Below are 25,588 nucleotides of genomic sequence, written 5' to 3'. Positions count from 1 at the left end.
TGTCCACTCTCAAAATCAATAAGGCAACAAAGGGAAAAGAAGAAATAAAACTGTCCCTATTTGCAAAGAACATGATTATATACGTAGAAAATCTCAGGGCCTACCAAAAAACTCTTAGAACTGATGCATGAATTTAGCAAGGTTGTAGGATTGTAAAGCCAATACATAAACATCAATAATATTTCTACATAATAAGAGTGCAAAATTAGAAACAATTTTTTTTAAGATTTTATTTATGTATTTGAAAGAGCGAGCAAACGGGAGGGCAGAGGGAGAGGGAGAGACAGATAATCTCTAGCAGATTCTGCACTGACTGGAGAGCCTGTTGTGGGGATCAATCTCAGGACTCCAAGATCATGACCTGAGTGGAAACCAAGAGTCAGATACTTAACAGACTGAGCCACTTATGTGCCCCTGGAAACCATTTTCTTTAAACTATTTATAATATCTCCCCCCCAAAACTGAAATACTTAAGTCTAATAACATATGTATAGAACCTATATACAGAGAACTGTAAAAAGTTTATAAAAGAAATGAAGGGGGCAGCTGGGTGGCTCAGTGGGTTAAGCCTCTGCCTTCGGCTCAGGTCATGATCCCAGGATCCTGGGATCGAGCCCCGCATCGGGCTCTCTGCTCAGCGGGGAGCCTGCTTCCTCCTCTCTCTCTGCCTGCCTCTCTGCCTGCTTATGATCTCTGTCTGTCAAATAAATAAATAAAATCTTAAAAAAAAACGTATAAAAGAAATGAAGGAGGACCTAAATAAATAGACATACCACATTCAAAGACTGAAAGGCTTAACACAGAAAAGATGTCAATTCTCACCAAAACTATCTGTAGATTCAATATACTATCTGTACAGGATATTTTGAATTCAGATAAACTTACTCTAAAATGTATATGGAAGGGTAAAGAAAGAAGAATAACTAAAATAATTTTGTAAAAGGAGAAGAATGATGAAAGAATCATATTATCAGATTTTAAGGCTTACTATAAAGCTACAGCAAGAAGAATAGCATAATACTGGCCAAGAAAAAACATCATTCAGTGAAACAGAATAGTCCAGAAATTGACCCAGAGTGATACAGTAATTTGATTTTTCACAATAGTACAAAAGCAATTCAGTGGAGGAAAGCCATAGCTTTTTCAATAAATAGTATTACAGTAATTTGACAGAATATATAAAATAATGTATTTAGCTTAAACCTCACAACTTACATAAAAGCTAAGTCATAAATCTAAACAGAAAATGTAGGGGCTCCCAGGTGGCTCAGTCAGTTAAGGATCTGCCTTCAGATCAGGTCATGATCCTGGAGTCCCAGGATCGAGCCCCACATAGGCACTGGGCTCCCTGCTCAGTGGGGGAGTCTGCTTCTCCCTCTCCATCTCTTTCTTCTCCTCCCCTTGCTCATGCGCTCTCTCTAATAAATAATCTTAAAAAAAATCTTCAAAGAAAATATAAAATTATAAAACTTTTATAAGAAAACATAGCAAAAAATCTCCATGACCATTACTTAGGCAAGTAGTTCTTAAATATGACACCAAAACACAAAACATTCAAAAAATGATAAACTGAACTTAGTCAAAATTTAAAATTTTGCTCTGTGACAGACACTGACAAAAATGACCACACAAGCTATAGACTGGGAGACAACATATGCAAATAACATGCCCAACAAAGGACTTTTATCCAGAGTATATAAAGAATACTCACACTCAATAAGAAAACAAGCAATCCAACATAAAAAATGGGCTAGAAAACTTGAACAGACACCTCACCAAAAAAGATACATAGAGGGGCACCTGGGTGGCTCAGTTGGTTGAGCGACTGCCTTCAGCTCAGGTCATGATCCTGGAGTTCCTGGATCAAGCCCCAAGTCGGGCTCCCTGCTCAGCAGGGGGTCCGCTTCTCCCTCTGCCCTTCTCCCTCTCATGCTCTCCCTCTCTTTCTCTCTCTCAAATAAATAAATAAAAATTTTTAAAAAAGGATACATAGATGGCAAATAAGCACAGTGAAAGAAGTCCCATATCATTAGGGAAATGCAAACTAAAATCACCATAAGATACAACTCCTCAACTATAAGAATTGCTAAAATAGAAATACTAACAATAGCAAATGTTAGAGAGACTATAGAGAAATGGGAACTCTCCTAATACATTGCTGGTGGAAATGTAAAAATAATTTGGAAAAGAGTTTGGGAGTTTCTTCTAAAGTTCATAAAAGACTTTAAAAGTTATAAATACTCTTATCATTTGACCCAATAATCCTGCCGCTACCTATTTACCCTAGTTTAATGAAAACATATTTACATAAAAACCTTCACACAGATGGTCACAGCACCTCTAATCATCGTAGCCAAAGTCTGGAATCAGCCCAGATGCCCTTCAAGGGGTGAATGGATGAACAAACTGTGGTATAGACATATCAATAAAATGAGGTATATACATACTCAGCAACAAAAGTGAATGAACAAATCATATACACAAGAACTTGGATGAATCTTAAAGCTGTGTGAATAAAGCCAGTCTCAAAAAGTTACATATTACAGGATTCCATTTTGATGATATTCCCTAAACAACAAACTATAGCAAAGGAGAACAAACCAGCAGTTGCCACAGTTTAGGGATGTGCTAAAAGAGTCCTGTGGGTTGAAATAAAAGGACACCAGAACATCACTCGAAGCCATATAAAGAAAGAAAGATCATGGTAAAGGCAAATATATGGGCAATTATAAAAGCTGGTATTATCTTAACAACAGTTTATAACTCCAACATTTTGTTTTTTACATAATTTAAGAGATTAATACATTTAAAAAACCAGTGTAAGAACCATTATTATAAATTTTGTTTGTAACTCCACATTTTGTTTTCTGCATAATTTAACAGATTAATGCGTTTGAAAATATTACTTTACATTTTGGGGCACACATTGCATAAAGATGTAATTTTGTGCCATCGATACCTGAAAGAGGTGGGGATGACACTATAAAGGTGCAGCTTTCTGTATGTCATTTAAATTAAGCTCATATAAACTCAAAGTAAAATGCTATGACTTTAGGTTGTTAAATGTAATCCCCGTAATAACCACAAAGAAAACAGTTAAAGAATATACACAAACAGAAATGATAAGGGAATTAAATTGTTAGACTACTAAGAAATCAACCAAATACCAAAGAAGACAGTAATGCAGGAAATGAGGGACAAAAAAATTATACAACATATGGGAAACAATTAGCAATATTACAGAAGACTCTCCTTATCAGTAATTACTTTACATGTAAATGGATTAAAACTGTCCAACTAAAGGACAGAGATTGGCTGACTGAATAAAAAACACGATTCAATTCTAGGCTGTCTACAAGGGACTCACTTTAGATTCAAAGACACAAACAGGTTGAAAGAGAAAGGATGGAAAAAGATGTTCCATGCAAATGGTAACCAAAAAAAAGAGCAGGGGCAGCTATACTAATATTAGGCAAAATAGACTATAAATTAGAACAGTTTACAAGAGAGAGGATATTATTTATTAATAAAAGGTTCAATACTGCAAAAGATGTAACAATTATAACCTTTTATATACTTAATAACAGACCATCAGCATCTATAAAGCAAAAACACAAAGATTCAAAGGGAGAAATAGCTCTACCATAATGGCTGGAGACTTCAATACTCCATTCTCAGTACTAAATAGAACAGCAGAGAAAAGAAAAGCAAGGAAATCAAAGACCTGAACAACACAATAAACCAACTACATCTAACAGATATTATAGAGGACACTTTAATCAGCAACAATAGAATTCATTCCTCTCATGTGCCCATGGAACAGACCATATGTTAGGCCATAAATTAACTCTGAACAGATTTAAAAAGGTGGGTATCAGGGTACCTGGGTGGCTCAGTTGGTTAAGCATCTGCCTTCAGCTCAGGTCACGATCTCAGGGTCCTAGGATAGAGCCCCACATCCGGCTCTGTGCTCAATGGGAGCGTGCTTCTCCTTCTCCCTCTATCCCTCCCCGTACTCATGTTCTCTCTCTCTCTCTCAAATCAATGAATAAAATATTTTTTTTAAATTTAGAAAAGGTAGGTATCATACAAAATATCTGCTCAAACCACAACATGATAAGGTTAAAAATCAATAATGGAAGTAAAATGGGAAAATTCACAAATTTGTGAAAATTAAATAACACACTCTTGAACAACCAATGGATCAAAGAAGGAATCACATAGGACATTAGAAAATGAAATGCAGAACAAAATCCCAATCAGATACTATCTGACACTATTAGAATGGCTACTACCAAAAAAAAAAAAAATCCACAGAAAATAACAAATATTGGCAAAGATGTGGAGAAACTGGCACTCTTGTACACTCTTGGTGGGAATGTAAAATGGTACAGCAGCTGTGTAAAACAGTTTGGCAGTTCTTCGAAAAATTAAAAATGAAATTACCTTATGATCGAGCAATTCCACTTCTGGGTATATACCCAAAAGAAATGAAAGCAGGGTCGCTAAGGAACATTTGTACACCCACATCATAGCAGCATTATTTACAACAGCAAAGAAGTGGAAGCCACTCTTAGAACTGTATGCCAAAAAGTCAATTTTATAGTATGATAATTAAATTCAAAAATATAGATGAAAAACAAAACACTGAACTCCCCCAGTCTGAACAACCACAAAATAAATATCCCAAGATTCTAAGAAGCCTTTTAAACTATGTTTCTTCCCTCTAGTTCTTTACATAAAAATTTTCTTACATACAGAAAAGTATAAAAAAAGTAAGAACCTCTGTGCCCACCATCCTGCTTTAGACAACTTGAACATTACGGATTCATCTGAAGCTCTGTGGACCCCTCCTGAATGCTATCCATCCCCCTCTACCCCCTAACCAGAGAAAACTTTTATTCGGAAATAATGGGATTTCTTTCTATGATTGTATAGATTTATTACATTTGTATGTAACCACAAACCCCATACATTGTTGCTTCCTGATGTACTTTCTCTCTATCTTTCTGCAAATTATATTTTTCACTCCACATAGCTTGTGTGTCGATGGACACCTGGGTCTACGTTCTTTCCCTTTAGCCAGAAGCTATGTTGAGATTTATTTTCCACAATTTGTATTATACAAACAATAGATCTCTTTCCACTATCCCAGAGCCCAGGGTCCTTCTACTCTGACATTATCTCTTCCATCAGCCCTTGGCCTGTGAGCATTCACCTTTTTTTTTTAAAAAAAGATTTTATTTATCCACTTGACAGAGAAAGACAGATTAGAAGCAGGGGGAGTGTGAGAGGGAGAAGCAGGCTCCCTGCGGAGCAGGCAGGCTGACTCGGGGCCCAATCCCAGGACCCTGAGATCATGATGGGAGCCGAAGGCAGAGGCTTAACCAACGGAGCCACCCAGGCGCGCCGAGCGTGCACTTCCTGCCCGTCGTGGGAGCTGGGCAGGACAGTTCTGGCAGACAGCAGGAAATGCAGTCAGGACCTCACATTTTTTGACTCACATATCAGAAACCAGGACAAAAATCGCTGAACTTAGGTAGAGATCATACAAGTGTTTGGTGTGCTGCCCTGCTCCCTTTTCTGTATGTTTGAAATTTATTCAGGATAAGATCAGGGAAAGAAAAAAAAAACAAAACAAGCAAAGAAATACAAACAAGTATAACAAGAAGGTCTGACTGGCTTTGCCTGTGGGCACAAAGATAGAAGACTTGAGAGACTATTAAAGATAGAATACAGGACTGATTGTAACCCGGGGTTTCCCACCTACTTGCTCTCCACCAAATGGGGCACCAACTGCCAAGGTCACAGAACCTTCTTTTCCTGTGAAGTCCAGACGGCCAAAGCCCCAACGTGCAAGGCACTCGACTAGTAATACAGGCTACTTATCTGAAAGCAGTCTGCATTCTGAAATTCGGCTTTTTTTGAATGAAAACGTCTTTCATTTCCTGGGACCCTAATTCTAACAGCAGGTAAGTACCCAAGACGGTGAAGCACTGAGACGAAACTCAGGCTACGTATTTTTAACATTCACTGATTAGTCTGTTAGGATCCATGCTAAGAAATGAACGTGGAGCAGCTCATTTAATTGTTACCACGACTCAAGGAAGCAGTTGCTATTCATAGCGTTCTCTTACCAACGAGGAAATGGAGGCTGATGACTGTCAGCCTTGCTCAGAAGTCTTAAGAAGTAGCCAAACCACAGTAGATAACCTAAGCCATCTACTTGCACAGCACCATGTAAGGTTCCTTTAAAACAGTATCCGATCATCGAACCCCATGCCAAATAACAGGGCACTGTTTAAATAGATCATATTCTGTTCATCCGAATGATCGACTACCCAATGCTATGCTGTCATCAGAAATCATGTGCCTTAAGGAGGGCACTTGGAATGAGCACTGGGTGTGATATACAACTGAAGAATCACTACACTCCAGCTCTGAAAATAATAATACATTCTATGTTAATTAATTGAGTTTAAATTAACAACAAAGAAATCATGTGCAGTAGAACACTTAATGACCTGGGGAAACAAGTATATTAACTTTGGAGAGATTACAAATCGTATCTTTGGAGATGCCTAGAAAAATCCCAAATTCAGTTTTTAAGAAATGGGTATGGGGTGCCTGGGTGGCTCATTTGGTTAAGCATCAGCCTTCGGCTCAGGTCATGATCCCAGGGTACTGGGATCGAGCCCTGTATCAGGCTCCTTGTTCAGTGGGGAGCCTGCTTCTCTCTCTCCCCTGCATGTGCTCTCTCTCTCTCTCTTGTTTTCTCTGTCTCAAATAAATAAAATCTTTAAAAAAAAACTAAAATAAAAAATGGGTATGTACACACAGAAGCTTGGGAAGACATTATTCCCACATATTTATTACCAGACGAATTATTGGGTACTCTCATTTTCCACATGATTGCTTTCTGTAATGTTTGATGTCTTTCTTCCAGTGATCACGGATGGCCTTTATAAAAACAAAATATTTTTATCTCTTCATTACCCACCACATAGCACCTACAGATCTTGCCCAAACCTCATCTATTATGCTGCACTGCTTTTTTTTTTTTCTGGAATTGCTTTCGCCTGATACATAGCATCACAGATATGCCACTTAGCTTCTGTAAGGACTGGACAGGCTGGCAAAGTAAAAAAGAGGGCCCAAATGATCAGTCCCTATTATTCTGCTGAATACTGCTTTCCACACTTTGCTGGACGGGAAAAGTTACCTGCGTCCCCAGCACTCCTTTTACTGGGAGGTGATCTACATCCAAACACATGTTTAAAGCCAAGCAGCCCAAGAGGAAGGAAAAAGGGAAAAGGAAAGGAAAGGAAGAAGAGCAGTCCTGGCTCCAGAAACCTTCAGAGAGATTTCCTGGAGAGGATCTGGTTGGGGCACTGAGAATACTCAGTCAGAAAATATGGGCCAGGACTGGAGCAGCCAAAGCTCCCAAGAGAGAACAAAACTGAGTATGTACACGTGGGAAGGCAGGCAGCTTCTTGGGTGTACGGAAGGAGAGGAGGCCCGCAGGCAACCTGAAAGCATCTTCCCCCTTCTAAGCACTAAGAAAGAAGATGTATGGATGCGAGGCAGCAAGCTGACGGTTAATGGCTCCTAGGAAAGCAGGCGCCAGAAAAGCATTCTCAGGGCAGCTGATGGATGTCCTGTGTACTAGAAAAGGGGGTGCTGCGATGGTCAAGCCATTCCAAGACTTTAAGGCACAGGAGGTCCAACCTGAGCACCCCCTCCCCTCCTGAACTCGGGACGGTCCCAGCAAGAGGAAGGCTCCATGCCCCAAGTCCAGCTGTTTAAAAAAACTGGAAAGTACAATAAGTGGGATCTAGAAAAAGAAAAGGTCGCAGGGCTACCGAACTCTCGTAGTATCACGTGGCCCAAAGGCCAACAGGACATCAATCTTACAACGCCAGGATCACATGTCAGGCTGCCCTCATTCCCCTCACCCAGCCCCATGCTTCCCTCACCTACCTTGGCTCCACACCCGGCCTACGGTCCTCTCTCCAGCCAGCAACGCGCCCCCTGCTCTCTGCAGCACAGATGAAATTTCATCTCATCTCCTTCAAAATCCTCGCCAGACTGAGTCAGCAGACACTCATGACCACATAATCCCACTTGCATCACAGATCCACTCCTCTCCATGTGGACAAGAAAATGAGCTGATTGAAGGGTTTCCGCTTGCTCACGGGGGAAGGGCCATGGTACACTTCCCGAGGCAGAAGATGTGCACTAGCTTCTCTGCTATGCACTTTTCTTATGGGGCAGGGCGGGGGAAGAGTGCCCTGCCATTCAGTGGGCCCAGCTCAGTGACTCATTCCCTGAGGGCCCCCTACCCTTGCGGCACACACTCAGACGACCAGGCTCGTTAAGTCGTGGGTGCTCGCTCACAAGGCAGCTGAACTGTCTGATCACAACCCAAAGCCAGGGAAATCTTAACAGCCACTCCCTTTCCCTTCATTTGGTCCTTTGAAATACCCCAGCTCAGACAGAAGAGAGTTCCAAAAGGCTGGCTTCCCTAAGAGGCCCCCAGTCCCTGGTGAAACCAAGAATTCCATCCTCTTCAAAAAAACAAAAACAAAAAACACCAGCAGCCAGGATGCCAGCGAGTAAGCTGAAAACTAAGAAGCTGACTGCACTCAGAGCGCTCTGCGGTGCTGGGATCCATGGAGACTGGGAAGGGGGAGCGAGTGCGTGCCACCACGTGGTGATAACACCCTGCTTCAGCCAGGATAACAGACCCACCAGAGACCAGGGAAGTCCAAACCACTGCGTGCTGGGAGGGGGACCTCCATTTGCTAACTCTGCTCCAAGAACAGCATTAAACGCACCAGAGACCTGCTTGGGGCTCATTCAAGGTCTTGGCCAAGCTAAGCTCAGGAGGCTGAGGCTGGAGCCGGAAAGCAAGAGCCTCCTGTCCACACCGCTGAGAGAAAAGAGGTGTAGGGTCCCCAGAACGGCATTGTTCCCTGTGCCCAGGGCCCGGGTCTCCAGGTGACAAGTGAATCCTGATGGCTCAGGAATCTTGGCAAGGAGGTGCAGAATCAGCTGACTCTGACCTGTGGCTCCTCTTTTGTATCCAGTGAGTCTGCTATGATTAATAACTAAAAAGCTAGGATTCTCTAGCCCCGGGAAGAGACCCCATTACCTACAGGAAGCATCACCAGTCACCTAGAAGGGCTGGCTGGCTGTTCAGTTGCCTCGGGAAGAGAAAAATCCTTGATCTGATCCTTATGCCAAAAAGTGTGACTATGAACTCTGTGTCTCTCTATCTCTAAAGACCAAGGGCTGATGTCACCACAGCGAATTGCAGTTTTCCGGAACCTGGCCCCACTCTCACTGAGGTGTATCTCAACAGTGTCACCATCCTGCTGAATACATTTAATTTCTTCCTCCCTCCCTCCCTCCCTCTCTTTCCATGTACTAGATTTAATTGCTCTAAACTCAGGGTCAGTAAGATATGGTCGCCTTGTTATGTTCTGGGTTGTTCCGTGGGGGAGTGGTAAAATACACATATCACAAAATTTACCATCATAACTATCTTTAAGTCGACAGTTCTGTGGCATTAACCATTCACATTGCTATACAACCATCACCATCATCCAGCTCCAGAACTTTTTCATCGGGTTGTCCTGTGTTTATAAATAGTTTTATTGGAACATAGCCAAGCCCATTCACTTAGGTACTATCTATGGTGCTTTCAAGGTACAAAAAAACAGGCTAAGAAGCCATGGATATCTGTCTACCTTTCACCAAGATGAGGAGCTGAGAAGAGCTTCTGGCCAATACCAAAGAGAACATGAGAATACTCAAAGGCAATCCAGAGACCCTACCTTGAACAAATAATAAATAAATCCTCCTTTCAATATGTATAAACATACCCAAAAAAACAGTATGGTTCCTAGGAGAGCCTCTAGCAGCAGAAGTGCCCATTATTTTTATTTTGAGGAAGCACAAAAGTAAATTTAGTGTCTGAACCGGAAGAAGTATTTTACAAAACTAGAAGAAGTATTTTACAAAACAGCATCCTCCGTAGAATCTCAGAAAACATGGACTTGCTGAAACAGGTAGAGAATGCCATTAGAATAAAGCATATGGGGGAGGGGTGCCTGGCTGGCTCAGTCAGTGATGCGCGTGACTCTTAATTCTTGGGGTTGTGAGCTTGAGCCCCACGTTGGGTACAGAGATGACTTTAAAAAAAGTACTGAGAAGGAAAGGCACCAAACTGGGGAGAAAAAGAGTAGCAAAGCAAGAAAGAATTAGAAAGAAATTAAGATTGTAGCAGCAGAAATAAGTATCACATTCAAGATGGCAAAGAGCAAAATCAATCAAATTCGCAGTACGGGATCCAATCCTGAATCTCCCCCAGACATGCATAGGGAAAGGAAAGCTGACCTTAGAAATCCAACGAAGGTAGTTATCAGGAAATCTATTCATTTAACATAGCAAATGGGGAGGTCAAAGGAGAAAACTCAAATGAACCTCTCAACTTATTCTTAAAAACCATTAGCTAAATTAGCTACATTTGACAACCAATCTTGATTAAAAAAAATGTTAATTTAAGAATAAGAAAATTCCTTAACATTATAAAGGACATCTAAACTAAACCAACAACCTTCATCAGAATCAACAGTGAAACACTAGAGCCATTTTCATTAAAATCAGAAGCAGGGCAGTATCACTATTTCATGATATACTGTCATATTTCATTAATACTGCCTTAGAAGTTCTAGCCAATACAATCAGGCTTAAAACAGGGATGGGGGGTGAAGGGGGGAGTTTCACTCTTTATAAGGAGCTAAGATTACCATATGGGTGTTGACACCATTAATTTCCAAAATAATCCAAGTGAAGCAACTGAAACACTATTAAAATAGTTAAGCATGGTGGCCAAAGATAAAACGAACATGTAGAATCAAAATCTGTCCTGTGTACCAGTAATAACTACTTTGAAAATATAATAAATAATAAATATACCATAAACTACCAATTGTCCACGAATGACCCTGATGAGAAACACATGGGATACACATATACGCACTCACCCTTAACACAAAAGAAGAGCTGGATACATTAAGAAATTTACCACATCTTTTCCTATACGTACAGATTCTGTATTATAGTGATGTTAATAATGGCATTTTAGGTTAAAGTCATTTCTGTCAAAATTAATAGAATTTGAAGGAGAATCTGACAAAAAAATTCTAAGTTCATTTGGAAGGAAAAAGTGGTTCAGACTAGCTAAGAAAAAAGCGTGGGTAAAGTAACAGGCTATGAACAATGGCAAAGAGAAATCCAGCCTGCTAGCTGTTGCAAAGATGAGAGTATGAAACTGACGAGGATCCAAAAGAGAAATCAATGGAATAGTACAACAAGCCCCCAAAATAAATCCTAACATACATAAGAATTTAAGTACACAACAGCAATAATCACAGGGAATGCTTATTCAATAACAAGTGCTCCAAAAAATGACAATTTGAGGAAAAAAATATAAAGTATATTCCTACCTCATACTAGGCACAAAATGAATTTTAGATGAACTGACAGCTAAATATTTTTTAAAAAACAATTTAAAAACCAGAATGTCGTGGCACCTGGGTGGCTCAGTCGGTTAAGTGTCCAACTCCTGATTTTGGCTAAGGTCATGAACTCAGGATTGTGAGAGTGAACCCCACGTCGGCTCCACACTCAGCATGGAGTTTGCTTAAAATTCTCTCTCTCCCTCTCCCTCTGACACTCCCCCTGCTCTCTCTCGCTTTCTCTAAAAATAAATGAAAAACAAAACAAAACAATAAAGCCCAAACAAACAAAAAAGAAAACCAGATTGTCTACCTGATCTTCGAAGGGGAAAATTTTCAGGCATAAAAACACCAGAAGAAATTACCACTGTCTGAAGGCAGCTTGGAAACCAAGAAATTTGTCCAATAAAAGCATCAACGGTGTATCAAAAGCAACATCAACAAGTTAGAATACAATCTGGGGCAAACACTTCCTACAAAGTTGATTAAAAAAAATCTATATATGGATGATTTGTGCAGACCAACAAGAGGAGAAATACCCCTATGTAGTAACTGCGCAGAGAACACAAAGTGACAATACACAGATTAAAATATATAATGAGTAACTGGCATAATGTGTACAGGTTTGGAGCTTTCTATAATGAAATCTGAAGGGTGGGGAGAGCTGTGCAGGACCTGGCTACCCTGTGACAAGGCCCTCCTTTCACTCCCTTAGGTTCACAAAAGGGTGTCTTATGCATCAAGAACCTTGATCCATCAATGGATGGATAGAAAAGCTACAGTCTGGAAAGATGATGGAATATTACTCAGCCATCAAAAAGGATGATATCGTGCCACTTGCAACAACTCAGATGGACCTAGAGAGTATTATGCTAAGTGAAATAAGTTAGTCAGAAAAAGACAAATACCATATGACTGCACTTACACATAGAATCCAAAAAACAAAATGAAGAAACAAACCAAAAAACAAAATCAGAAACAGACTCATAAATGCAGAGAATAAACTGACAATTGCCAGACCGGAGGAGGGCAGGGGGACAGGCACTATGGGTGAAGGAGATCAAGAGGTACAGACTTGCAGTTATAAAATAATAAAGTCACAGGGAAAAGTACAGCACAGGGGCTATAATCAATAGTAGTGTAATAACTTTGTGTGGTGACAGATGGTAACTACACTTACCCCGGTGAGCATTTTATAATATATATATAATTGTTGCATCACTATATTATATACCGAAATTAACACTATACGTCAATAATACCTTAATCAATTAATTAATTAATTATGAACCAGTGACACAGCCTGTTTCATATTATGGGGCTGGGTATGTGTGATCATCAAGGTGATTGAGACAGGTAGCTTTTTTTGAAGTTTGTAGCAGGACAGTACACCCAGAACAGTCTCTAAGAATATACAGGTTTTGCTCAAAGCTGAGTAAGAGAGGATGAATTCTGTGGCTTGGATACTGAAGGTACCAGGGTAGGCTCTTCAGGGAATAAACACACAACACAACAGGTGGTTCGGGTGCTGTCCTATGAGCATCTGCCTGTTGTGTTGTGTGTGTACCTGGAGCACTGTTCTCTACCTCTTTGAATCTGAGCCACTTTCTTTTCACTCATTTTGGCTGTTTTGAGTGGTTCTTCCCTGAAGAGCCATATCCTGGTACCTTCGATATCCAAGCCACAGAATTCATCCTCTCTCAGAAGAGCACCATGCCCAAGGTTGCTGTGATGGTAGGCCAGGGAGGAATCCCTGCTGACTTCAGCTCTGTCCTCCGCATACATGCTTTCTGCTGAGGAAGCCTTTCTTAGTTGCAGACTTAGTTGGTCACATATCAACAGAGGGGCACATAAGTGAAGCACTCTGGGATCCAGCCAGAACACGGGGGAACCACCATTCCCTCTTTTCAAGTGCACCATGGGAACCCTGTGGAGAATCCCGCCCCCTGCCCACCCTAAAAAGAATCGCCAGCCCCTGCCCAGCATGGGGCGGGCAGCCTCCTGGGCACACGATACCCCTTTCCTGCAGCTTCTGGGCATGCCTCCAAGAAGAACATGCCAGCCCCTGCTTTGCTGGGAAGCAGACAAACTCATGCTTGGCTGGCACAGCAAAGGGCCAAGAGAAAAAACAAGAGATGGGGCTATAGTGCTAGTCAATGCAACCTCCAAAACATAATGGCATAAAGAACACAGTGGTGCCCATCGGTGTACACTGAGATTTGTGGAGTTTTCAATAGGATGCTTTCATGGTTCTTTTTTTTTTAAGTTTTTTTTTAAGATTTTATTTATTTATTTGTCAGAGAGAGGGAGAGCGAGAAAGCGAGCACAGGCAGGCAGAGGCAGAGGGAGAAGCAGGCTCCCTGCTGAGCAAGGAGCACGATGTGGGACTCGATCCCAGGACGCTGGGATCATGACCTGAGCCGAAGGCAGCTGCTAACCAACTGAGCCATCCAGGCATCCCTGCTTTCATGGTTCTAATGCCTTAAATAATAATAGAAGAGCAGGAGAGCAGAAAACACCAAGGTCACTTCAACTTCCTGAGCCTCCATTAACTTGATATAACTAGGGATACAATTTTTACCACCCACGTAAGTTTGCTGGAAGAACTAAATGAGATAACCCATGTTAAGTGTTTCCCCCCCTCCATCCCTAGGCACACAGTAAACTGATTATGAGCATTAGCAGGAAAGGAAGAAGAGAATCCTGGTTCTGCCACTCTGTAATGTTAGGCAAGCTATCTAATATGTCTTGGCCCCAACTGTTTGATTTGTAGTATGAATAATATAGTCCCTATCTCATGGCATTCTTTGAAGGATTAGATGAGCTCGTTTAAGACAAAGTACTTTGAAAACAGGAAAGACCTATACTGATGTAAGGTGCAGTTATTATTTTGAGAACTATTTTCTGAAATACTGATTTTTAACTTTGCACTGCATGTTGTATTTCCACACAGTGGAATAGTATGCACCCATGAAAAATCATGCTTATGATTAAAACCTTAGATGGATCTGCAAGGAATTATAAGTTTAAAAAAGGCCAGTCCTGGGGCACCTGGGTGGCTCGGTGGGTTAAGCCCCTGCCTTCGGCTCAGTTCGTGATCTCAGGGTCCTGGGATTGAACCCCACATCAGGCTCTCTGCTCAGTGGGGAGCCTGCTTCCCCCTCTCTCTCTGCCTGCTGCTCTGCCTACTTGTGATCTCTGTCAAATAAGTAAATAAAAATTTTTTTAAAAGGCCAGTCCTGAAGGTAACCCACTGTATGATTCCATTTATATAGCATTCTTGAAATAACAAAATTTCAGACATGGAGAACAGATGAGTTGCCAGGGATCAGGGACAGGATACAGGTGGGAGAGTAGTGAGTGTGGCTGTAAAAGGACAACAGTAGGGGCCCCTGGGTGGCTCAGCCTCTTAAGCATCCAATTCTTGGTCTCAGCTCAGGTCGTGATCTCAGGGTCATGAGATCGAGCTCCAAGTTGAGCTCCACACTCAGCACAGAGTCTGCATGAGATTCTCCCTCTTCCCCTCTCTCGCTCTCTCAAATAAATAAATAAATCTTTTAAAAAATTTTAAAAAAAAAGGCAACAGGGAAGACCTGCACGGTGATAGACCTGTGCTATACCTCTACAGTGCCAATGTCAATATCCTGGTTCTCACACTGTACTACAGTTTTGCAAGCGGTTACTACTGGAGGGAACTAAGTGAAGGGTACCTAGCATCTCTCGTAGTCTTCTTACAACTGCATCCGTATTATGATATGATATTCATTATATTACATAATTATCTCAAAATATAGGAAGTTTAATTTTAAAATGATGTGGATGATGAGTTTGTAATAAAATGGGCATAATGATATTAAGTAAATAAAGCAGAATAGAAAATGATGGTTAAAGAAGGCAAAGAGGAAAGGAATAAATACACACCTTTTGACCATGTAGATATAGAACTATATCCAAAACCAGGTTCTATAAAGCAACCAAAAATAGATAAAGTACTTACTAAGCTGACTAAACTAAAAATAATGAAAACACAAAGACAGACAACATTAAACCCAAGAAAGAAGACATGGCTATAGATGAGGACAGAGTTTTTAAAATTACAAAATAAGAGGCTACTACATGCTCCACTCAACTCATGGCAACAAATCTGAAAACTCAGAAGAAATGGGTAACTTCCCAATAAAAGATAAATGACCACAATTGACTCAAAGATCTGAATAAATTACCATAGAAGACACTGGAAGGGTGATTATGGGTGTACCAAATGAAAAAGGCACTAGGACCAGATGAACTTTGCAGTTGAGTTTTACCTGACCATTAAAAATAATAATAATAATTTCTAAAATAACAACAACCACCCAAGAAAGGAAAGAAAAGTAATTTTTAAAAGTCGAAAAAAAAATAACACATAACTTCCATGGGTAATTAAATTATTCTAGGCCAGAGAAGAAGTACTCTGCAATTCCATTTTAATCCTTACAACTTATGAAAAGAATCCAAAAAAAATGACTCCCATCTTGCTTATGAATTCTGAGGCAAGGGTTCTAAAGAACGGATTGACAAACGAACTCCAGCAATGCAGCATAATAATATACTATGACTAGCAGGACTTACGTCAGTATGTAACAGTAATTTAAAATCAGGGAATTCTTTAACATAACTCACTGTATCAAATACTTAAACAGAAAAAAAAAGCATACTCAAGAGGCATGAAAAAGAGTTTGATAAAATGCAGGAACTGTTTTATTTGAAAACACCTCTAAGTAAATGTGGAAACTCTTTACATGTAATAGGCTAACAAACACCAACAGCAAATACGGAGACAAACAGAGACATTTTCCATTTAAAATCACTTTAGAGACAGTGGCCCACGAACACCATTTTTATTTCACTCTGAGTTTCAAGCAAAAGCAAAAACCGAAGAAAATAACTGGTGTAACCATCGGAAAGACGGGATAAAATGAAAATAAATTTTACCAAAACTAATAAAAGAGTCTGGTAAGATGGTGAGATATGAAGACTACTGTTAAAATCAATAAGCTTTTTCTATTCTAGTAAGAAGCACTTCAGAATGGAAAGGTGAGCAATATTCAACTCATAATGGACAGAAAAGCTATTATTCTTTAGGAATAAATGTATCAAGAAAGGCATAAAACAAGATCTGAACAGATGGGGAAAAACACAATTTCTTAGATTACATTATATTACATTATACCACAGCTACATAATCTTAAAACATCAGCTTTCACAAAACCAAAATATGCATTTAATGCAGTTCTAATTAGAATCCAAACAGGGCTGGTGGGGAGGGTTGAATAAAAGTTATCTTCAAATTTACATGTAAGAAAAAAATGCGGATAAATAGATAAGAAAAATACTTCTTTAAGCTAATATAATCAAATCAGTATGATCTGAGTACACAAATAGACAAACATATGGAAACGAATAGAGAAACTATGAGTGGAGCCTCAGATGTAAAAAGTTTAATAGGTGAGAAAAATGGTAGTTCAGTTCACGGGGGAAAGTAGGGATTATGTAATATATCACGCTAGCACAACCAGGTAGCCATCTTTAAGAAAATCATCTTAACTAAAACTGGGAACCCAGAAGCTGTAAGAAAGTAATCATACTTGAATATAAAAAAAAATGTGAAAAAACACATAGCAAAATATACTATCAGCCAAGTCAGCACATACAGATTTGGGAACTATATCTATCATAATGCCAATAGACAAAGGGCCAATATCCAAAACATACAAAGAAGTCTTACAAATTAAGAAAACCTAAGCAACCCATAAGAAAGGGGCAGATGGTATGAACAGACAATTCAAAGAATAAATTTAATTGGATAAAAATTATGAGATAATAGTGAAATTCATTAGTAGCCAAGGAAATGCACCCATTAAGTTGTCAAAATTATAAAAGAATCATAACACCTTATGCTGGTATGGATGTAAAGAAAAGAATAATCTCATGTTTTACATAAAAAGGGAAAAAGTGAATTATTACAGCCTGTTTTTGTATATCAGAATGGAAATATCTATTAACATAAATATGTATATTTATATGTAAACATTTGTGTGTGTATGTATATATATCTACAAATTGAAAGCACCAGTATTTAAGGGCATATGCACAAAGATGTTGATTTCAGCATTGGTTATAGTAGCAGCAATACAGAAAGAATGAATACAAACATTCAAGAATAGAAGAGTAACTAGGGAACCCTGGCTGACTCGGTCAGTGGAGCACATGACTCTTGATCTCAGGGTCATAGGTTTGAGCCTCACATTGGATGGAGAGATTACTTAAAAGTAAAATCTTAAAAAGGAATGAGAAGAATGGCTAAATAAAGTTGTGCATCCATGAAATATTTCACAGCTTCGTAAAGGAATAAGATATACCAATAAACTTTAATAGATTCCCGTGAGATATTGTTGAGTGAAAAAGCAAGATGTATTACAGTTAATATAAGATTCTATTTTTGTAAAACCATCAATGAACAACAACAGTAAAACATTCCAAAATCCCTCTGTGTGTGTGTGTGTGTGTATGTGGGTGTGTGGGTGTGTGTGTACCAAATGAGTACAGAGTAAAATCTGGTAGGATACATACTAGTTTGGTAATCTGCAGGTCTGGAAAGGCAGAAGTAGGAGTCAAACAAAACAAGGACAAGAGGGGAAAAAAAAAAGAGCCACTCTAAAAGAAAATCTAGCAGTCATGTTTATGTACTTTCATATGCATACACATATACAAATCGAATTAAATTTAGAAGATACAGTAAGAATCCTAAATATGATCTCTGCTTCTTAAAAAAAAGCAGTAACCAAAATTATGTCTTAGTGGTAGATTAAGGGTGATGTGTATTTTCTTTTTTATGTGTCTCTGTATTTCCTATAATGAGAATTGTTACTTTAATAATAATGAAATAAAACCAATAAATGTTACTTTAAAACATTACACTGAAAAATAGAGCTCATTTTGGGAAATGAAGGGAGGGAAACAGGGTTAAATAGCCTTCCACTTAAGAGCTTTTCAAGTAAAAGATATGTGAGATCAGGATCCATTTGCCCTCATCCAGTAGAAAGTTACTCACCTAAGGCAAGAGACTAAGTGGCTATTCCAAGGAGCTGCTCGAAGCAGCAAATGGGGTATATTTCCCCCTACCTAACACTTTAATGACTTAAGTAAATCAGAAAACCATTTACACCACTCTTCCATTACCCAAGGATCTGCTGGGCCCCTTACTTCCTGTCTCCTCCTTCTGGCCTGCAGCCATTTCACCGCTCAGGAACAGCTCCAAAATGGGGGCCAGGGAAGGGGGAAAGAGATGAAATTAATTTGGTCAATTTAGCTTCTCATTAGCAACTCCAATAAAAGGCTTGATAAATGAGATGGTCACAACTCATGGTTAAAAGGAGGGTTCTGAGTCTCTTTTGAGAATTTCCTTGAAGCAAATTTGCCTTCAGATAACGTGATTTGCCTGCAGTACACTTTAATGGATTTGATGCTTGCTATTTTTAAGAAAATCAGGACTGGTAAAGGTGATATTTTCTTCCCCTTACTTTAATTTGCACTTTAAGGAAAAAAAAACCCACAGAAACAGAAGAACAAAGGTCTTCAAAGTATAGAAGTACAGAAACAGAAGAACAAAGGTCTTCAGGGGAGCAGCTGGACCACAAAGCAATGATTCTTAAGAGGAGGGAAGCTGTGTGGCCCCCAGCATGCTCTCAAGAGAAACTGCAGGAAGCCAGCAACCTTCCAAGGGAGCAGGACTTGGCCAGAAACCGCCACCACCAACGCTAGCTAAAGAGGACTTTTCAGGGCTTGACCAAAGCCCAGTCTCTGCAAGTCACAGCCCAGTGTTTCACTGGGCCGCATAGACTTTTGTTCCTTGGGAAGCCCAGAGACAAAACGGGGGAGGCCCAAGATGTTCACATCAACGTGCTCATCACCCTTTGTTATCAAAAAGACCGAACATTTGGAATAGCAATGGCAAAAGAGCAAAAACCGATTTTCCCTTACTTGAAGACGACGATAGCTCCAGGACACGGAGGGCAGGCCAGGAGAAAGATCTGCAATTGAAAAAGAGTTAAGTATGGTTATCAAGAGCAGTACTGGACACAGACAATGTGACTTCAACAACAATAGTAAAATGAACATAGGAACAATAAATAACCAGACTCTAACACAAAGAATGCAATATAAAATAAAAACTTGAAAAGGCAAGCACGTGGTCTTCCAAACGTGTTTCTGTTTGCACAGGCATCTAGGTGCGTGGACGTGTGCGTGTGTGCACGTGCATGTGTGTGCGTGTGTGTGTGTGAGACAGAGCTACAGTGGGGGAGAGGGAGAGAGACAGAGAGTGAGGGAGTGTTTGGGGGCAAGATGGGAAAAGCCTTTCTTAGGCTTTTTTTTGGGGGGGGTGTCTCTAGAACACTTCCTTTTAATCTCTAGAACAAGACTCAATTTTTCAACTCCTCAACGTCAATATGATATAGTAGCCAGTCTGAGAAGTGTTTAATCCAATACAAACAAAACTATATTCCATGAATGGGACAAAGCATATAAATGCCAGCTGCTTTGCCTCCCACAGGGGAAGGTGGGATAATCAATATCTAGCACTGCCCGATTTAGCAAATAAAAATACAGGAGGCCCTGTTAAATTTGAATTTCAGATAAACAATGAATAATGTTTTTGTGTAAGTATGTTCCATGCAATATTTAGGATATACTTATATAAAAACATTATTCATTGTTTATCTGAAATTCAAATTTAAGTGGGCCTCCAGTGTTCTATCTGGCAACCCTACCAATATTGCCACCCCCAGGCTCCAGACCTCCCTTTGATTTTGAAGGGGAGCAGAATTTGCCACCCTGAAATATGTCTCTTTGGCATAAGGATTATTTTAGACTGGTTATTTTTTAAGAAACAGCAGACATAGGAAAAACACTGAAAAGTAATTAGAAGTTACCCTTTTGTAGGAGATATTTACAGTTATAAGGAAAATCTCCATTTGTAAGAATTGTTCCCCCTCTGTATCAGGAAAAGAAGGATGACTTAAACTCTAGACACTCTTATCAATGGAGAAGACACTGACCCCAAGCTGCATAATGACCTAACCCTTGATTACCACGCTCTTCCTGGTCCCCTCCCATAACTGGCCTTCTGCCCTACATTACCCCCATCACCCAATGTCTTCCCTTTGTCTGTAAGCTAGAGATAGTATTTAAGATGGTGGCTTGGGCCATTTCGGGGAGTTACTCGATTTTCCTGGGTCTCTCCCATGTCTGCAGGAGGTACACATGGTATTAAACCTCCATTTATCTTTCTCCTGTCAATTGGTCTTTTATTACATTGGCCAGGTGGGTTGGAGGGCTAGGGGGAGGAGGTCTCAGTGAAGAACCTAGAAGGGTAGAGGGAAAATTACTTTTCCTCCCCCACATTTGATTGGCTTATTTCTAACCATGACCAGGTAGTTCTACTCTTCTATTCTCCCCGGGGGCAAACCAAACAAGAACCTCGTCCTTCTAAGAGACAAATTGGTTCCATGCTACTTGCTTTGACCTAGGCCTGGGTTATAGAACAACTGCATCTGTATGACCTTCATCAGAGCACTGGTTCTCAAGTGGGACAATGAAACCTCTGCAGAGCAACTGGTTGAACATGCAGATTCCTGGGCTCCCCCATTAGGAATGCTGACTCCAAAAGTCTGGGACTCCAGCAATCTGCATGTTTAACAAATGCCCCAGGAGACTCCACCACTCCTGGCAGCCAGATAAGATGACGGTTTGACCTTGGCCTGGACTACTACAGGAGTCAAAGACATTCAACAGGACTAAGGATTAATGAAAGAATGAAGCTCATGTTTGTGGAGTTCCTTCCTATACAGTGATTTAATGGTGTGGTTTACAAAGTGACTGATACATGTCCCTCTCTAGTGAGCATTTATTAAAATAGATTATCTGCGGGGCACCTGGATGTCTCAGTTGTTGGGCATCTATCTTCAGCTCAGGTCATGGTCCCAGGGTCCAGAGATCAAGCCCTGCATCAGGCTCCCTGCTCAGCGGGAAGCCTGCTTCTCCCTTTCCCACTCCCCCTGATTATATTCCCTCTCTTGCTGTCTCCCTGTCAAATAAATAAAATCTTTTTAAAAACTTAAAAAATAAGCTATCTGCATTATAAACTTGTTTGGCTCTGTCATGTGTATATTCTTTAGCATTTGTCTCTTTGGTTTCCTCGAAATCTACATTTAGAAATAAAGGGTACTATAAGGAAAATCACTACAAAGAAAGACACCTGCTTGAATTCCTACCAAGAGGAAAAGAAAGAAGAATGGAAAAGAGAACGGGTCTTGAAAGGAACATGGCCAGGAGTCCATCACCTGAAAAATACCTGATCAGAGAACCCAGAAAAGGAAATATCCACTGAGAACGAGCCTTTCCCCCTGTGGATCAATTTGATTAATAGTGCAAAACCAATGACAGTTACAGGTCCATAATCCTTCACTGGTAACACCAAATCCAAAAAGCTCTAAAAACCAAAAAATGGGTTTTTTCAAAGCTAATTTGTTAGCAAGTATGACTCGAACTGAGCTGAAACTATTCATGCACTCCTTTATTCCACTTGTGCTGAGTATTCATATAACTTCCAGAAAAATAATATCTTTTGGGGATACATGGGTGGTCAGTCTGTTCATCATCCAACTCTTGATTTTGGCTCAGGTCATATCAGGGGTCCTGAGATCAAGCCCCGCATTAGGCTCCTTGCTCAGCAGGGAGTCTGCTGGAGATGCTCTTTCCCTCTCCCCTTGCTGTTCCCCTGCTCATGCTCTCTTTCTCAATCGCGCGCGCGCTCTCTCTCTAAAATAAATAAATAAATCTTTAAAATAACAGTAATAGTAATAATAATAATAATCTTTTGATTATGGGGTGTTACCCCAGATCCTACTGGGAGGATATATAAAATACTCCATATTCACTGTACTGCCTTTCTGATTTATTTTAAGTAAGCTCTACACCCAACATGGGGCTTGAATTTATAACCATGAGATCAAGAGTCAAGTGCTCAACCAAATAAGCCACCCAGGTTCCCCTGTATTACCTTGAAATCCAAAAATTTCTGACTTCTGAAATACATCTGACCTGAATGGTTTGGGATAAGGACTCTCAATTTGGATTCTCAATCATCTGAACATTAATTTATCCCCACTCCCCACCCTACTCTTCAGGAGCAATCCAAGAAAGAAAGAAACAAAGCTGGTATTCTCTACCCCTGACACAGCAGTAAAGTTACTCACCTGAAGCAAGGGACCAAGTTGGAGATTGCACTCAGTTACCCAGCATCAGGCCCATCAAAGGCTACACTCACAAGGTACAGAATACAGAGCATAGACAGGGGCCCCCAACCACCTTGGAAAGGTCCTCAATACTTTTGGAGTCACCTAAGAGCCATGACAGCAGCCTTCCTCAGATTCTAGAATAGCCAAGATACTTCATGCTAACATACTAAACAGAGAAGCAAAAATACAACACTGGGCCCCACAGTTAACTCTAACTTTTCCCACATCCAAGGAGAGATGACCAGATTCCTGGGACAGACTCCCCTACGCCTGCTCCATTTGGCTGCCTCGGACTCATGATAGCCCTATGGCAAAAGCCCAGAAACCTACTAAAGGGAGCAAAGCCTCTAGCACCAACCCAAGGATGGGTCTAAACTCTTTTGAGGCAGCTAATCAATCTAGTTTTGACCCTAAATGATTTCTCCAACAGTTTCACATGTCCAAGCCACTCCCATCAACACTTTGGCCTTTCTCATCTGGTGTGTCTATTCCCATCACCAAGATAGAGAGTATTTTCTTTGAGCAACCTTTAAATCAGGTACATGTAGACATGCCTCATCAGCAGATCTGAAAAAGGACCCCAAATCCATCCTATTCCATTTCCAGTAAACTCAAGGCCTCCCTCAGCAACTTCAAAGATTTATGACATTGAACCTCTCTGCCCTAGCACCTCCCTGCCCTATGGAGCCACATCCATAATCACCATTAACCAAAGGAGCCATGTGAAAATAACATTTTAATTCAGAGGCCCAGTGGGCCCCCAGCCTTGGACTGAACATCCCTGTTTTCTTCCTTGCTGGGCTGCCATTTGCCTCCAAATTTTGGTAGCATGTGTTAGACCAGCAGATGGAAAGTTAATGGATCCCTTCAGTTGCAAATAGGGTGGGAAGAAAGGAGACTCAGAAGTGCAAACAAGGACAGTAGGAAGACGGGAATGTGTCTGAGCATATCCCATCACCAAGTTGGTGCTTCTGTACTCATGCCGAAATCTACCCCGTTCAGCACCTGAAGAAAGGACAAGGACAGATGGTAACAGACAGAGGGATGTGCTACAGAACACTTCTACTCTCCCATTGTTTGGGAGATGAGCAGGGCCTTGTTATTAAATTCCACTTTGCAGATAAAGGAACCTAAGGGAAAACGTTCCAACAAGTACCCAGATCCCCTAAACTCCCAGTTCAACACATCTTCTACCTCACACCTGACCCGGTCCACACCTTATGGTGTTCTCTTCTTTAGACTCTAGCCCTGCCCCTTGACCCAATGGCACATGGAGAGTCACCCCAATGCCCCCACACCTGTACCACAACACAGTTCACAATATGTAGTCGCTATATGGTGAGCCCTCTCCAAACACAACCAAACTGCGCAACAAATAAAGTTTATATAGATGGGCTGCAGAGTCCAGCATTCCCTAAAGACGTGCTCATCTTAGCCCCAAGCCACCTCATTCGGAACCAGGTCTGCTGGGCTCTGATACTCTTTGGATCCTCACAAAATGGAGGTCTTTTTCTGGAAAAAAGGTACAGGTTCCATTCAAAACCATACCCTCTCAGATTGCCCAGGAAAGGTCCCTGTACTACAAGGTTCTCCTTCCCACTGCTAAAAGAAAGCCACAGCCAGGCCCAAGGTGGAGTCACTCACCTCCAAGATAACAAACCAAGACTTAACTGCAGTTCCAACTCCCCCCAGTAGAATTTTAAGCCAATCAATCTGGAATTTTCTGGCCAGCACCAGAGAAATACTCCATTCTCCAAAGAAAGATGATGTAATCCAGCTAATAAAACCCTCTGCCCTTCCCCCTTAGGGAAGGGGACCTTGCCTGAAACAATCCTTTCTTTCCTTTTTTTTCTCCTTTGCTAATAACTCCCTTGCCCCACCCTACTTCCTATAGAAACCAACTGTTTTCTACAACTCCCCTCCCCTGGCTGGATGGGATGCTGCCTGACTCATGAATCTCTTAATAAAGCCAATTAGATCTTCAAATTTACCCTGTTGAATTTTGTTCTTTAACATTGGCAATTTGTAAATTCAGCTCTTTTCAAAGCACCTAATCTAGGTAGCTGTCCCAGTTCCTCCTCCACCTCTGAACTGCTCTGGCTCCCCACCCAACCTACCCCTCCGGTATCACTTGTCCTCCTTCCTGTTCCTGTCCTCACAAGTTCAAAGTTCATTGGCATCATTGTCCAGCCTCCCATCAGCTGCTTCACTCCAACATTAAACCTGATAAACCCCCATCTTCATGACGCCTAAGGAAGATTAAATTTTGTTCACAGGAGTAAGTGTCGGTACTATGGCAATGTAATCGGGAAGAAAGGCCACTTGCCAAGGCCATTCTAAATGAGGGACTTGCCAGGTAAATCAGTGAAGAGGCTAGAAAAACTAAATGAAACAGAAACCATGGAAGAGGACCAGGTGAGTGGTGTTTGGCCTGGTTCACAATCTTCTCAGGCCCCGTCCTCTGGCTCTAATTCCCCTGGTCCTATCTCCTATGATGGTACACAGCGATTTAGGGATTCCTGAATGCTTATAACCGTTACCAACCATAGAGAATATCCATTCCTTGAACTGCCCAAAGTCTGTCCTAGGCTCTAGTCACTAATGATCATACCCTTGGACCCACACCCTCTCTCCCTGGACCACTGAGATAATCTCTTCACTGGTCTCCCACCTCCAGATACACTGCTGGAAGAAAGATCTACCTAAAACACTGTTCTGATCTGC

The 25,588-nt window shown here is 40.8% G+C and overlaps 1 protein-coding gene across 6 annotated transcripts in view; it reads right to left on the bottom strand.

Moving 5' to 3' along the window:
* The window catches only part of TMEM164 (transmembrane protein 164), a 152,098-nt gene that overhangs the window by 67,074 nt on the left and 59,436 nt on the right, over positions 1-25,588 (bottom strand). For all 6 annotated transcript variants that reach the window (XM_032837054.1, XM_032837055.1, XM_032837049.1 and 3 more), the window contains one exon: positions 19,548-19,597. In XM_032837054.1, coding sequence (XP_032692945.1) covers positions 19,548-19,597 — 50 coding nt within the window. The remainder of the gene's footprint in view (positions 1-19,547; positions 19,598-25,588) is intronic.

Source organism: Lontra canadensis, unplaced genomic scaffold, assembly GCF_010015895.1.
Source record: "Lontra canadensis isolate GAN:19392208 unplaced genomic scaffold, GSC_riverotter_1.0 scaffold96, whole genome shotgun sequence".
Taxonomy (NCBI): Eukaryota; Metazoa; Chordata; class Mammalia; order Carnivora; family Mustelidae; genus Lontra; species Lontra canadensis.
This window is presented reverse-complemented; position numbering and strand designations above follow the sequence as displayed.